Source organism: Lates calcarifer, linkage group LG4 (assembly GCF_001640805.2).
Source record: "Lates calcarifer isolate ASB-BC8 linkage group LG4, TLL_Latcal_v3, whole genome shotgun sequence".
Lineage (NCBI taxonomy): Eukaryota > Metazoa > Chordata > Actinopteri > Centropomidae > Lates > Lates calcarifer.
In genome coordinates, this window is record NC_066836.1 from 19182204 (window position 1) to 19195072 (window position 12869).

At 42.7% G+C, this 12869-nt stretch overlaps 1 protein-coding gene across 1 annotated transcript; it reads left to right on the forward strand.

Moving 5' to 3' along the window:
* The first annotated feature begins 249 nt into the window (after nt 1-249).
* Nucleotides 250-6296, forward strand: LOC108883878 (kidney mitochondrial carrier protein 1). The gene is made up of 9 exons (XM_018677431.2): nt 250-481; nt 598-745; nt 1141-1235; nt 1507-1592; nt 2409-2504; nt 2625-2749; nt 3579-3702; nt 4375-4455; nt 4995-6296. The coding sequence occupies exons 1-9, from the start codon at nt 418-420 to the stop codon at nt 5034-5036; spliced, it is 861 nt and encodes a 286-aa protein (XP_018532947.1). The 5' UTR covers nt 250-417; the 3' UTR covers nt 5037-6296.
* Nucleotides 6297-12869: the final 6573 nt, after the last annotated feature.

A 12869-nucleotide genomic window follows, 5' to 3' on the forward strand; every position in this document is an offset into this window, starting at 1 on the left:
TTGTGTTCATTTCCATGTGTTTCAGAGACGTCTTTTTTTACTGCTTTCAAAAGAGAAGACTTTACCAAACATATAATTAAATTGTTTTGTGAGGGAATTTGCATTCATAGTAAGCAACAGTGTCTCCTGTTTTACGAGGAGACCTCAAGGCTCCTACACTCTCTGCTGTCTGGCACGGTTGCTTAGCAACAGACCCCGTGGGCGGGGAGAGTGAAGACAGTGGCCAGTGAAGGCAGCGCCGGGCGGAGCTTCTTCCAGGACCGGCGGTAGGAGGAGGGACGCGGGGTTGGGCTGGTTAAACGCCGGCAGCGATTGAAACGCAGCTGCAGCCTCAAAGTACTAGCTGCAGACTGTATATTTGGTGCCCGCCGGTTCGCCTACACGTTTTCTCAGAGAGTCGGTAGACGACTGTAGAAAATGTCTAACGTCAACTGGAAGCCCTTTGTTTTCGGCGGGCTAGCCTCTGTGACGGCGGAATGCGGTGAGTGGTGTGTGGAGCGGCGGGGGAGGCCGAGCTGCGTGGATTACTGTTAATGATTTAAATGTTGGTTGTGATTTACAGTCTTATGAGGTAGCATCCTGTGCTTTGTGTTGCAGGGACCTTCCCAATCGACCTAGCTAAGACGCGTCTTCAGGTTCAAGGCCAAGTGGGCGACAGCAAATACCGAGAGATCCGGTACAGAGGCATGCTCCATGCTATCGTCCGGATTGGAAGAGAGGAGGGGCTCCGGGCACTGTATTCAGGGTCAGTACGGTGGATTTATGAGCTTGTGTGTGTGTGTGTGTTTTGTGGTCCTGTATCTTTGCCTTTCAAACTTTGTATTAACTACGTTAAGTATCGAACCCATTGTTTGACTATATTCTGTCTGTACCTCGTATTTCTTCTTGCACTTCCTTTTTGTGCACTTCCTTTTTCTGTAACTGCCATTGTCCCACCTACCGTCACCCCGAGCCTTGTGTATTCCCGTCTATCCAAATAAGGGGATCTGTCTTTAATTTGTCTTATTCTTTCCTCATGTGCTGGGACATTTGGGGGATTTTTTTGTTTGTTTTTGGCTGGGACAGAAAGTGTCTGTGCATTTTTAAGGCCCACCGAGGTATTGTGGTATTGGGTATTAAAAGTCAACACGACTTTTACAGAATAGCTCCTGCCATGCTGCGCCAGGCCTCCTATGGGACCATAAAAATTGGCACATACCAGAGTTTTAAGCGACTGCTGGTTGACAGACCAGAAGGTAAGTCCCAGTTTTTCTTTCTGACACACATACCACACGCTGGTCGTGCCTGCTCATAGACACATGCACATTCCTCCTGAAGGTCACAGGGGAGGTGCAGATGTGTGTGTGACCTATTTAAATACATCTTCTCTTTTTTCATATTAAGAGCTCATTATAACAGTTTGTGCATCTGTAAAGTGCTGTAAAGATAACATGGCTATTTGATGGATGGTATCAAATGTTGCTTGTTCACGGTTACAGTCTGCCTCCCACTCCTCTCCTCTTTCAGATGAGACATTGCTGACTAATGTGGTGTGTGGTGTTCTCTCTGGTGTCATCTCCTCCTCCATCGCCAACCCCACTGATGTGCTGAAGGTAGCTTTTTGCACACACAAGGATTGTGTTTAATCTTGTTGTTGTCCCAGTGAAAGTGCGGCCTAAAGTTGTAGAGCAGGTCTAACGAATTTTTAGAACTGCACAGAGGCGTGCAGAAATCTCCAGCTGAAAAACACAGGAGCCTTCTTTCAACTTTGCATTGTATTGTCATGTATAAATCTATAATTACCCATGCACCCTTGAGCAGGACTGTATTAGGTGTAACAGCTCCAGCTCCATCTTTTAGTAGTGTGCCCAGTGGAGTGAAGGGCATCTCAGTGCTGTCAAGACACTTGTAGATTATTTATAGACTCAAGCCTCAAAGGCTTAACATAGTGTTCTGTAAATGATATGGGTGCATAAATATGATGTGTGTGTGTGTGCACACAATGCTTATCTGCTCTCATAATTTTTTGCCTGACCCCTTCTTGCCACACCCTGGCGTACAGCATGTGTTAGGGGTTAACAGACTAATAAATGTGCCTGCGGTTTTGGAACACTGCGTTTTCATCACGGTGTGTTCTAGCTGCGCCCGCCAAGTTACCAGAGAGCCAAATAGCAAACCAAGACTGATCTGTAAACAGCAGCCATTATAAGAGAAAACAAGTCAAGACGGGGCTACAGAATTCCTGGAAGCAAGGAAAAAGAAAATGCTTCAGGATATTGAGCGTGCCAAAATCCTTCGTAACTTTTTTGGCTTTGCATTCCAATGAGAGCAGCCCCGTGCTTGCCTTTAGTGAACCCACCGCATGCTTGTGCATACTTTCATTTTCTCAAGCTCAAGTTTATGGATATTTCCTCTGACTTTTCTCCCAGATCCGCATGCAGGCTCAGGGAAATGTGATCCAGGGCAGTATGATGGGCAACTTCATCAACATCTACCAAGAGGAGGGGACAAGAGGGCTGTGGAAGGTACAGAAAGCCTGAAAAATGCTTAGCATGTGTTTTTAAGTCACCTCAGTGTCCATGGGCTTCAGGCAGCACAGGCACCAAACTTTGATGTTACAATCTTCCCCCCTCTCTCTGCATCAGGGTGTCTCTCTAACGGCTCAGCGGGCAGCCATCGTGGTTGGGGTCGAGCTACCAGTCTATGACATCACCAAAAAGCATCTGATCCTGTCGGGTCACATGGGAGACACTGTGTACACACACTTCCTGTAAGTTTGCAGAGCAACCAGAAGATCCCCTTCACATCTCTCACATGTGATGTTATCAGTGACAGGAAATTGCTTGTCAAAGCAAGACACATTTTGATACATTTATGTGGATCCAGGCCATAAAAATGAAGCTAAAAATCAGACTCATGTGCACTGTTTGAGAGACCAATAACACACTTCATGTCACAAGATTATAATTGGAAATGGGATAAACAAATCAGGAGTCTTGCTGTTAGAGACATGTAGTTATACTTATTTGATGCTGCTGCTGCTAGAATTATAGCACCAACCTCCATTATAAGAGAGGTGGAATTAACACTCTTTGCTGACCCAAATGTTTAATTCTTCTCTGCTGCTCACATTCAGCATTTACAGTCAGGTACTGTATTGTATTTAAGACAATACTCAGCAGTGGAAGCAGCAGCCATCTCGAAATACACTGTATTTCTGGATATGTGAGCAGGGGTGCAGTAATGCTACATTTGTATTTCAGCCAACAAAAGCTCACTTCAGTGTGTGTATTTATAGCACCAAATGTTGTGTGGCTGTTTGGACATTCCACCTGTACTTTAGGATATTTCCTGTTTGGACAAAATGGCACTTTCTGCATCTGAAACTACCTCCAACATATCTAATGCACAATAGTTATTTTACCCATAAACAGTTAACTCAAGTAAACTCTTTGTGTATCAGATTACATTCTCCGCCTTGGAGAAGATAATGTGTTTCACATTTGTGGCAGCAGCTGCAGCAGCACACACAACATGGCAGTGACTGTTTAAAGATGCTGTTTTTGGACAAAGAGGAACCTGTGCTTTCTGGCCCCCAGGTCCAGCTTTGTGTGCGGTCTAGCTGGGGCTTTGGCTTCCAACCCAGTTGACGTAGTCCGGACGCGTATGATGAACCAGAGAGGAGGAGCTCTGTATCAGGGAACACTGGACTGTTTACTGCAGGTCAGTCAAAACTCCTGACAGGAGAAAATCCACATCTGATGATGGATTCTGCAGTTTCGCTGGTGTCAGCGGATATTCACATCCACACATCTTGATGACTTTTATCTGTGACTGCTCGTGCTACTGTGTCTGACTAACTGCATGGTTCTTATGGATTCATAGATAAAGAATTTAATGCTATAAAAAGTCTTACATTAAACTTTGCTAGGTCTTAAATTTTAAGATGATGATTAGACATATGAGAAGTCATTCTGACCTACAGGATTTACTGACATCTTAAATATAAAATCTGTTGATCTTCAGTCTATCAGCTTATGTTTGAGTGTTATCTAAAGTAAAATAGTAGAATATAGTTCAATTCTAACTATTTTATGCACACATTTATCATATGGAGATACATATCAGTATCAGAAAGATATCCATATATATTGTGCTATTCGTTTTTCTTTGCCTGAGTGTATTCCATGAATTAGTGCCTGTGTGTGTACATTTGATTTTTGCCTCCTGTAATGGTTAATATGCAATATAATGTAGCAATGCTAAATATCAAGATCAAAGCTTATGTCACTGATTGTGCAGTCTGCATTAAACACCAACCACAGAGAATTTTTGGCCAATTATCAGAAGGTAATTAAATAAAGTGGGTTTTTAACACATTTGTTTACTTTTCAGACGTGGCGCTCCGAGGGCTTCATGGCACTCTACAAGGGTTTCTTCCCCAACTGGCTGCGCCTGGGACCGTGGAACATCATTGTATCCTTTAATCATCTCATTAGCGCACCAGTGTGTTTACATATATTTTAGGTGATGCAATATCCTCTGAGGTGGAGAAATCAGCAGGGAAAAGTTGTAAATTCTGTTATGTGTTCAGTGACGTATAGCATTCCAAGCCATGCTTCAGTGGAGGAAAGCTTAGCTTAATGCTAGCTAACCCTGTTATGTAACTTTGAGACAACTGCCTCAGATCCCCACTGCCCCTGGTTAGAGAGGACGTACAGGGTCCCCCCTGTGTGTGTGTGTGTGTGGGGGGGTTATAAGAAGAGGAAAGGGTGGAGAGAGGGTCTTTCTGCAAAGGCCAGGATCTGATTGAAAATGATTGAGCAGGGAAAAGCACATAGCCATCTTCCTCCAACCAGGCCTGAAAAATGTAATGAGATTATTGACTTGTTACAGCTGGGTAGACTGAGGCAACAAGGACAGTAACAAGGGAGGCTTTGAGCTAACACAGAAAGAGCCAGAATCTCTCAGTGTACCTCACACTCTGTGCCTATGTTCCTTTACTCCACGTCCAGTTCTTCCTCACTTACGAACAGCTGAAGAAGATCGACGTGTGATTGGCTGAGCGACAAAGCAAAGGAGAGACGAGTATGAGTTCACGCTCCGAGATGAACTGAGAGGACCAAAATCAGGACTGGCTGGATGGGGATAGTTACTTTATGTAACCACTGACGGGAGGTTCATGTTGACCCGAGTTAAGGCCAATATGAGAATTTGCCTGATTTCCTGTTTGTCTCCTAAAGCCTGTTGCAAGTGTAGAAGGCACTGTGACACAAACAACAACTCACACCTGGTGTTTTAAGTCATCCAAATGCTACTTATGTCCTAAACGCTCATTTAAATTTGATATTGGCCCCTTAGATCCATGTCACCTAATTTATTGACCAAGAAATTGGAGAGGATTTTAGGATGCAACAGCACTCCCAGACACTTGTTTATTTCAGTCATAAGCTGTTTTAAAAATGTCTCTAACATCACGAGGAAAACACACGAGGGTGTCTTCTACACTTCAAGTGGTCTCCAAATTGAGTGCCTTACTTTGTGTCTGTCTGCGCCTGAGTTGCAAAAAGACCGAGAATGTCGGACAGCAAGTGACAATCGCAGTGATCATTCCCTTTTGAAAAGCTAAAAATGCCTGATGAGCATGAGTCAACAAATTTGGATGAGGATCTGGTGTTTTCTCTTTTTTTTTCCCCCCTGTATATTTCTAAATTGAGAAAAGGGTGTGTGGAAAGGTGAAATGATTTCTCATTCTGAGAGTCTCCCTGGAGTATTTACAGAGTAAAGAATACATCACTATGTCCTGTAACAACAGTATAGAAACAGACCAGACAGGAAACACATCACATGCCCAAATGTGCCAAGTCCAGTGGTCCCTCATCCAACAAGGACAGACAGTAAATATAACCTCGGGCAGCTGGGGGGTTGACACCGCACCCCCTGGGTCTCTGTGTTATAGTGTATGTTGCTATTAAAAACTTATTACAGACACATTATGTAATCCTATATATTATATCTCACACCCCTCTAAGTTTAGGCCACTGGGACAGATGAGAGGTGTGTCATTTGATGATGTGTTGCTTGAAGGCACTAAAACCACTGAACATGATCCACAGTTAACTCCAGGTATATTTTCATATACTGTATTTGCACGCTGTATGCTTATCTGTGAGCTTTCATTGTAAAGAATGAATATGTTGGCTGTGTGAGCTGCCATTGCTGCCAAAGTGTAAGCCAGTGTAATTTTGTCATACTTTTGATGTGGATGTAAATGCTGCTGTGGCTCTGTATATTTGAAATAAAAGAGTAAAAACCCAGTACGTCTGTGTTTTTCTTTGTTTTCACCACAGTGTGGTGCTGTGGAGCTTTACACTCTCCCACCAGTACTCGACCCAGTTGAAACCAGTGGCTGTTTATGAGTCTTCTTAAATTCCCAACCCTTCAACTTTGAGGCCACAAATCTAGCACAGTTGTGTTGTTTCTGAGGGATTGCCCGGTTTCCTTCAAACACACATGTTCGCGCAGCATCCCGCAAACAATGACTTATGAATTATTCAGGGGAATCTAAGATGTAATTGTTCTTTTATTTCTGTGGATAAATTCCCAGTTTTCCTTCTTCCGAGCTGTTTTGAGGAGATGATGGGAACTCAAGGGAGCGCAGAGGGAAATGTTGTGGTGAACTGTGTCGTCTCTGTGCGCGCCTGTGCCTTGTTCTTTTATTTAGGAAGCATCACCATGGGACTTATTACTTGTGTGAGAACTGTTATTGTTGTATCTGCTTCATCTGAGCCACCGTGAGTTGCACTGCCACATTTTTGCTGTGATGAGCATGGCCACATTGAATAGCTCAATTCCAGGCAATGCCACACGCAGAGATGGAGGAGACAAGGTGTACTAAGTGTATAGTGTATACAGTACATACAGACCTGCAGGCCACTTTGCTTTGCAACAAATCAAGGCACAAACACATCCCACACTGTCCATAAGGCGAGCTGAAAAAAGGGAATAAGAATAATGAGTAGCTTGTGCCAGGCTTTGGCATCTATAAGTTGGCATTATAGCCTGCTGCCTGGCATAACGTCCCTGGCACAGTCCTCTACAAGCTGGACAAGTACGGCCACAGGGGATTCCGGCAGTCACAGACATGCTGCATTATGGGCATTATTTGCTGCCTGCCCCAGGGGTGCAAGGGGGCTCGCTCTATTGTATTCAGGGGATCAGAGTGAGCTTTTGTGTCAGAGGGATAAGGCTCTAGTCTGCTGCAAACACCCTGCCCTTTTTCTCTCCTTCTTTTTTTGTTCTTTCAGCCGTTTCTCAGATGAAAACGCTGCTCACTGCAACACACGGGTGAATAAATGGACGGATAAATAGACTAGCGGATGGAAATGTAGACAAGGAGACAAATCTATCGAAGCCTGTCGATCCATTTGGAACAAGGAGCGTGCTCCTTCTGGGCTGCACAGTGCTGACAAAGAAAAAGAAATCACACAGGCCTATTGCCATTTCTTTTTTCTCAGTACTATAGTTGAGATATGGACTGAGATTCAACAGAGCAGTTTTTCCCTCTCAGCTTTTGAAAGATGCTCAGAAAATGCCCGGGTGCTTAGTTTGAGTAAAATGAATGATTTTCTCTCCTGTAAACATGTTGTTTACAGACCACAGATTCTGCATAACATCAAAATACTTTGCTTAGGAAGCTGTCTGAAACATCTCTCTCCAGGAGAAAAAAGTGCAGCCTTCTGCAATGTGAAATTGTGCCTGTGGTAAATATTTTGATAAAGTGTGCAGCTATGTCTGGTCTGTGAACAAGAAGCTGACAAAGTGAGGATTTCAAACAAGGGGAGGTGATGGATCCTGCAGAGACATCAAATGATACTATAGGAACCCTGCAAAGCAACAAAGGTAATTCCATAGTAAATGTCAGAGAGAGAAAATACACTGCAAGTCAACTGCAAGAATATTAAAGAATCTTATAGAGATGGCTAGAAGAAAAAAAAGTCATTAATTAATCAGTAAGATCAGTACTGAAGGAATAGTTCAACATTCAACAGTTCTATTTGCTCTTTGGTGCCATTAAATGAGGTAATCAAGTGAGCATCAGTTAAATCCCAGACAATGGAGAAAGAACGTGGAAAACATGATAGAAATATGTCATTTATGTTTCAGATCTTAGTTTGAGGAAGGTCACAGTCTCCTCGACCCTCCACTGATCTGATGCTCTTGTGTCTTCAGTGGTGAATGACATTTAAGTCACATGCTTCATTTGCGCCATGATTCATTTGCTAAGCCTGTTTCCATCGCACTTAGTCACTGCAGTGCACCAACTTTTTCACCTCAGCCAACCGTGAAAACATTTTTACGATATTTAGATTTTGTTTCAAATTCCCAGTGTTTCCACTAAAGCTGTTTTTTAATGTGCAAATTGAAAATGTGCAGAAAAACAGGCAGATAGAAACACACTTAATTAGCCCCCACCGTGGTGGTGAAGCATCTTCAGACCGATTTTTGTTGGTTGCCTATCATCATTAATAAAAGACAATTTGAGGAAGGTGCCTCCAGTTGTTGTCTGTTACACCAATAAAAACATGTTCAAGTGCCTGAGTCGATTCATCATGACTAAAACTCCTCTTCCAAACAAACAACAGGCCCACTAAATCACAGTGCAGTCGACCTACATTTACACACCACTGGAAGGGGACCGGGACCCCAGGGAGACAGGATCACAAGGATGAGCCGCTGGTAATGCTGCTCCATTGTTCTATTAAGACGGGAACAGGCCAACAGAGTGAATGTTAAAGGAGATAAAGTGAGGGGAGATTTGTTCCACACGTTGGCTTCTTTGACTCTTTGACTCAACGAGTCAGGGAAAGTTAAGTTCTGTCACTTATCAAGGCACTTAATGTTCCTGTGACGTCTGTATAGAGGTTATATGACCTTCTGGTACTTTGAGAAGAATAGCTAAAACTGACCTAGGAGTTTATTCAAAATGACCAAAGAAAAAAATGATTACACTGCAGATGAGCAGGGAACAGTGCCATCATAACATTACCTCATCCTTGTTAGATGTGTTCAGTCTTATGTAATTCCAGAGGATAAACACTAGGCAGAGCTCATGTGCTTTCTTCCCACTAAGACGAGAAAACAGAGGAGTAAACACACCATCTGCTTGTCCCCAACCACCAGACTCAGTCTATCTCACCATAACCCGCACAGTCACAGCTCCCTCATTAATATCCCAGCTTCTGATAAGGAATAAATATTCAAATATTCAACGGTATCAGTTTCCTTGGACGCCTGATTTAAAATTCCCTGCCCTCAGGCACAGCAGGCACAGCATGCCAGCACAGCATGCACCATCCACACAAACACACACACAGGGGCCTCTGATGTGTGTTGGTGGCGTTAGTGGGATTGCTTGCTGACACCAGCGCCCTCCCACATACACACTACAGTGTGAAGCTGCTGTTCTCCACTCCTGTTTATCTCTCGCGCTCACCAAAAAATTTTTTTAAAGAGGGAGAGGGATGGAGGATAAAGTGGGAAGAAGTGGGAAAGAGAGGTGAAAGACTGAGGTGGGGATAAAAATGTACTGATGGAATCATACGTTAGATGGAATCACTGGGGAGATGTGGGAAAAACTTTACTGGAACTCAGCTGACGTGGAAACTGAGGATGAACGCCAGAAGAAAGAGAATAGAAGATGACAAGAAGAGAAGGGATCGGTAGGTGAGAGGAGAGGATGCAACACATGTCCTGATTCTCTGCTGTGCTCCAATTAGCATCCACATGAAGCCTCTAAGACAGTGGTTGTCAACCACTGTGCCAAGGACTTGAGACACAAATGGGCTGTGAGACGAAGGGTTATTGGCTCTGACATTATTTGACTTGAGAACAGTTGAAGAACTGGGTAAAACTGGAGAAAACATATGGCAGAAAACATCAGCCGGTGCAATATTTACTCTCTGTAAAATACATGAAAGCAACATTGAGCTTATAAACCACTTCTTCTGTGATTGTTAAGGCGTTTTGTCAATCGGTTAGAGAAAGCAGAAAAAAAACACAAACAGATCCTAACAGTGAAGGAAAAGATGTTTTTATGTTATGATGGTGAGTTTGATTTATATGATCATTTATTAAGCTCTAAACTAATGATATGTTATTATGCAAGATGACAAGGTACAGAGTGAATGGGAAGTCCAGCAGTTTCCCTGAAGGTCAGTCATGAGCAGTACTACACAGCTTATGAAAGTGGTTGAAAATTGCTTCGACAAGTATGAGACGATAAGCCAGCTGATGTCATAGTGATGTCATTGGGGTTATCTCAGCATCAGCTTGGAAACAAATCAGTCACAGAAAGTTTGCATTACAGACTGGTTTGACAGACATGGGGATTTAACAGGACTAACACAGATGCATTGTTGGATGCTTTGTGGGAATTGTGGGATCAAGAGTTTTTGGAGTTTGACTCATACTAGGAACTTAAAGTCAGGATATTTCAGCCTCTGCTGCTTCAGTTTTGACCAGTCTTCTTCCAGTCTGTCTCCTTAAGTCCCCCTTTAAACATGAAACTTCATTCGTGATTTGGAAATAATAGCTTGACAAAGAAAAAAAACAAAGACAAAAAACACACAAGTGCCACTTTCAAACTTTTTCCAGAGCTTTCAACAATATCACAAGGTCTTCAACAACCACCTTTTTAAAGACTGATCCATCCCCATGGCAAACAAGCAGAATCCATCTTCTGATGAAGACCATGTGACATGACTGAAATTTCCAGAAAAAAGCCAGTAAGTAGATGTGAGTTGTGACTGTGTTCTCAAAGGAAGAGAATTGTCACTGTTGCTTCATGGTTTTGACAAACAGTTCCAGCCACGATGAGAAAAAGGAAATTTTTTTTACATTATTTCATCAGTGTGGACGTACAAAAAAGTGACTGGGCAAATATAATGACTACAAATACGTGCCATACAGGGCACGAGGGGTCATTGAATGGTTGGAAGCACTGATGGTCGTTTGTTACCCAACTGCAATTCCACGCCTTCTTTTGATTTTGATTCTTTTTTTTCACTGACTTGTTGATAGATTGACGACTGAAAGGAAAATTTACTGCTGCATCCAAACATTAACTGACCAAAGAGCCAAAACCAAAGACTCCATCTGTGTGCTACTGCTTTGTGCAGCCTTAATATCTGCAGTGTGAGTCAGTCCTTTCTGTACTGTAGTCGATGTATTTAAAAATTTCTCACTAAATCTCCCTAAAGCTCCATGTCATCTGTGAGTTTGTTGTGCAGAATCACCACCTCTGTGTGGATAAGCAGCCACCTGCCTGCCACCAGTCGAGTTAGTGTGCCTCTAGAAAACTTTTAAATAATGTAGGAGCTGGGAGTATATTCTCAAGAAGCATTTTATGCAGAAGTCTCAGTCTTACAGGTAAAATTAAGAGTCTGTTTGTGAAACTTTCACAATTGTCTAGCAGTCGAGAAGAATGTTTCCCATTGTGTGGCTTCGTAGGTTTGACCAGGAGTTCAACTCACCGTGGCAAATTAACCAAGGAGGCCATGCACTGCAGGGGTTCACAGATCAATGATAATACACACACACATATACACACATATGCACAGTGAACATACTGAAAGAGAAAGACAGATAGATACAGTGTAACTCTCTCTTATCTCAACCAAATAAGAGTCACATGTCCTCCAAAGGCATGAGGCTTCGTATCACACAGTAATCTACTGAGGGAACAATCATGCCACTGTTGCTGTAAACTATCAGAGGTGAGAGTCCTCTCACATCTCTCCTCCTCCTCTCTTACAAAACACACACACTCTGCTCCATAGGTGCAGCCTGGCAGTACGGCAGAATACTCACATTTTAAAGAATATACCAAAGAGTGATGCAAACTGCCCTCTGATCACACCTCAAACAACTTATTCCACACTGACTTTGTGTGTTATGTAGACATCTCTGAGTAAATACCAGCAGTCATGCGAAACTAAAAAACATTACCGATCATGTGAGAGTAGAAGATATCAGATTTGTGCTGATTAATAGGAAGCATTAAGATTCGATCTTTTCGTGCTTTTATAAAACGCTGATCTTTAAAGACTGCTGAGACAAAAGACGATAAGCCTGAGAACTGTGCAGCTCTAAAAACCTCCATTCATTCAGACACACATACACAAACTTTGACAGCAACAGGATTTATTGCAACTTTTTCCCAATAAGGTCGCAACACCAATTAAAGTCACACAATTATGCCTTCAGCAAGCTTAGCCGTTTGACCTCTGCTCATACAGAGGGGCCAGTGTATTTTTTAAAAGGTTGAGTACTTGCTCTTCCATGGTTGAGGCGTACACACACCAAGATCAATCTGTTATGCACGTTACATGTGATGTGTTGTTATTTGAGTGGGCTGCTTAAGTCAAATTAAGGCCTATTTCTGTTATTGAGTTAACGGGGACACCCCCTGCTTGAGTGTTTCAGTGTGTGTAACAGGTTTCCTAGAAATTCTCCATTCCAGTTTGTTTACCCGCCTAATCTTAAATTGCTCAGTTTGGTCTATGTTTGATGAGTTGGTGCCTTCTGTGCAGAATAATTATCTATTAATTGTCTACCACCTTCCAGCAGTCTTAAAACCCACATTAACTGAACAAGCAAGCAAAAACAAACTGAAAGCACTAAATGTACATATTATCACCTTATAAAGATGATTTGGTAAATATGTTGGCAAACCTTTGCCCATGTAACATAAGGCAGACAGCAACATTAGCATTCATTTGGCAACACTGATGAGAGCCTTGAGACTGAATCAAAACAACAAAGTTGTTAGCCAAAAAACACACAAAACAATGAGCTTAAAAAAAAGCCCCATACAGCTGAGGGGATGT

Bases quoted from the DNA above. Each gene is read 5' to 3' on its own strand.
- LOC108883878 (XM_018677431.2), top strand. From the start codon at position 418: ATGTCTAACGTCAACTGGAAGCCCTTTGTTTTCGGCGGGCTAGCCTCT. The intron at 746-1,140 runs GTCAGTACGGTG...CGACTTTTACAG, and splicing joins CTCCGGGCACTGTATTCAGG to AATAGCTCCTGCCATGCTGC. The intron at 1,236-1,506 runs GTAAGTCCCAGT...CTCCTCTTTCAG, and splicing joins GCTGGTTGACAGACCAGAAG to ATGAGACATTGCTGACTAAT.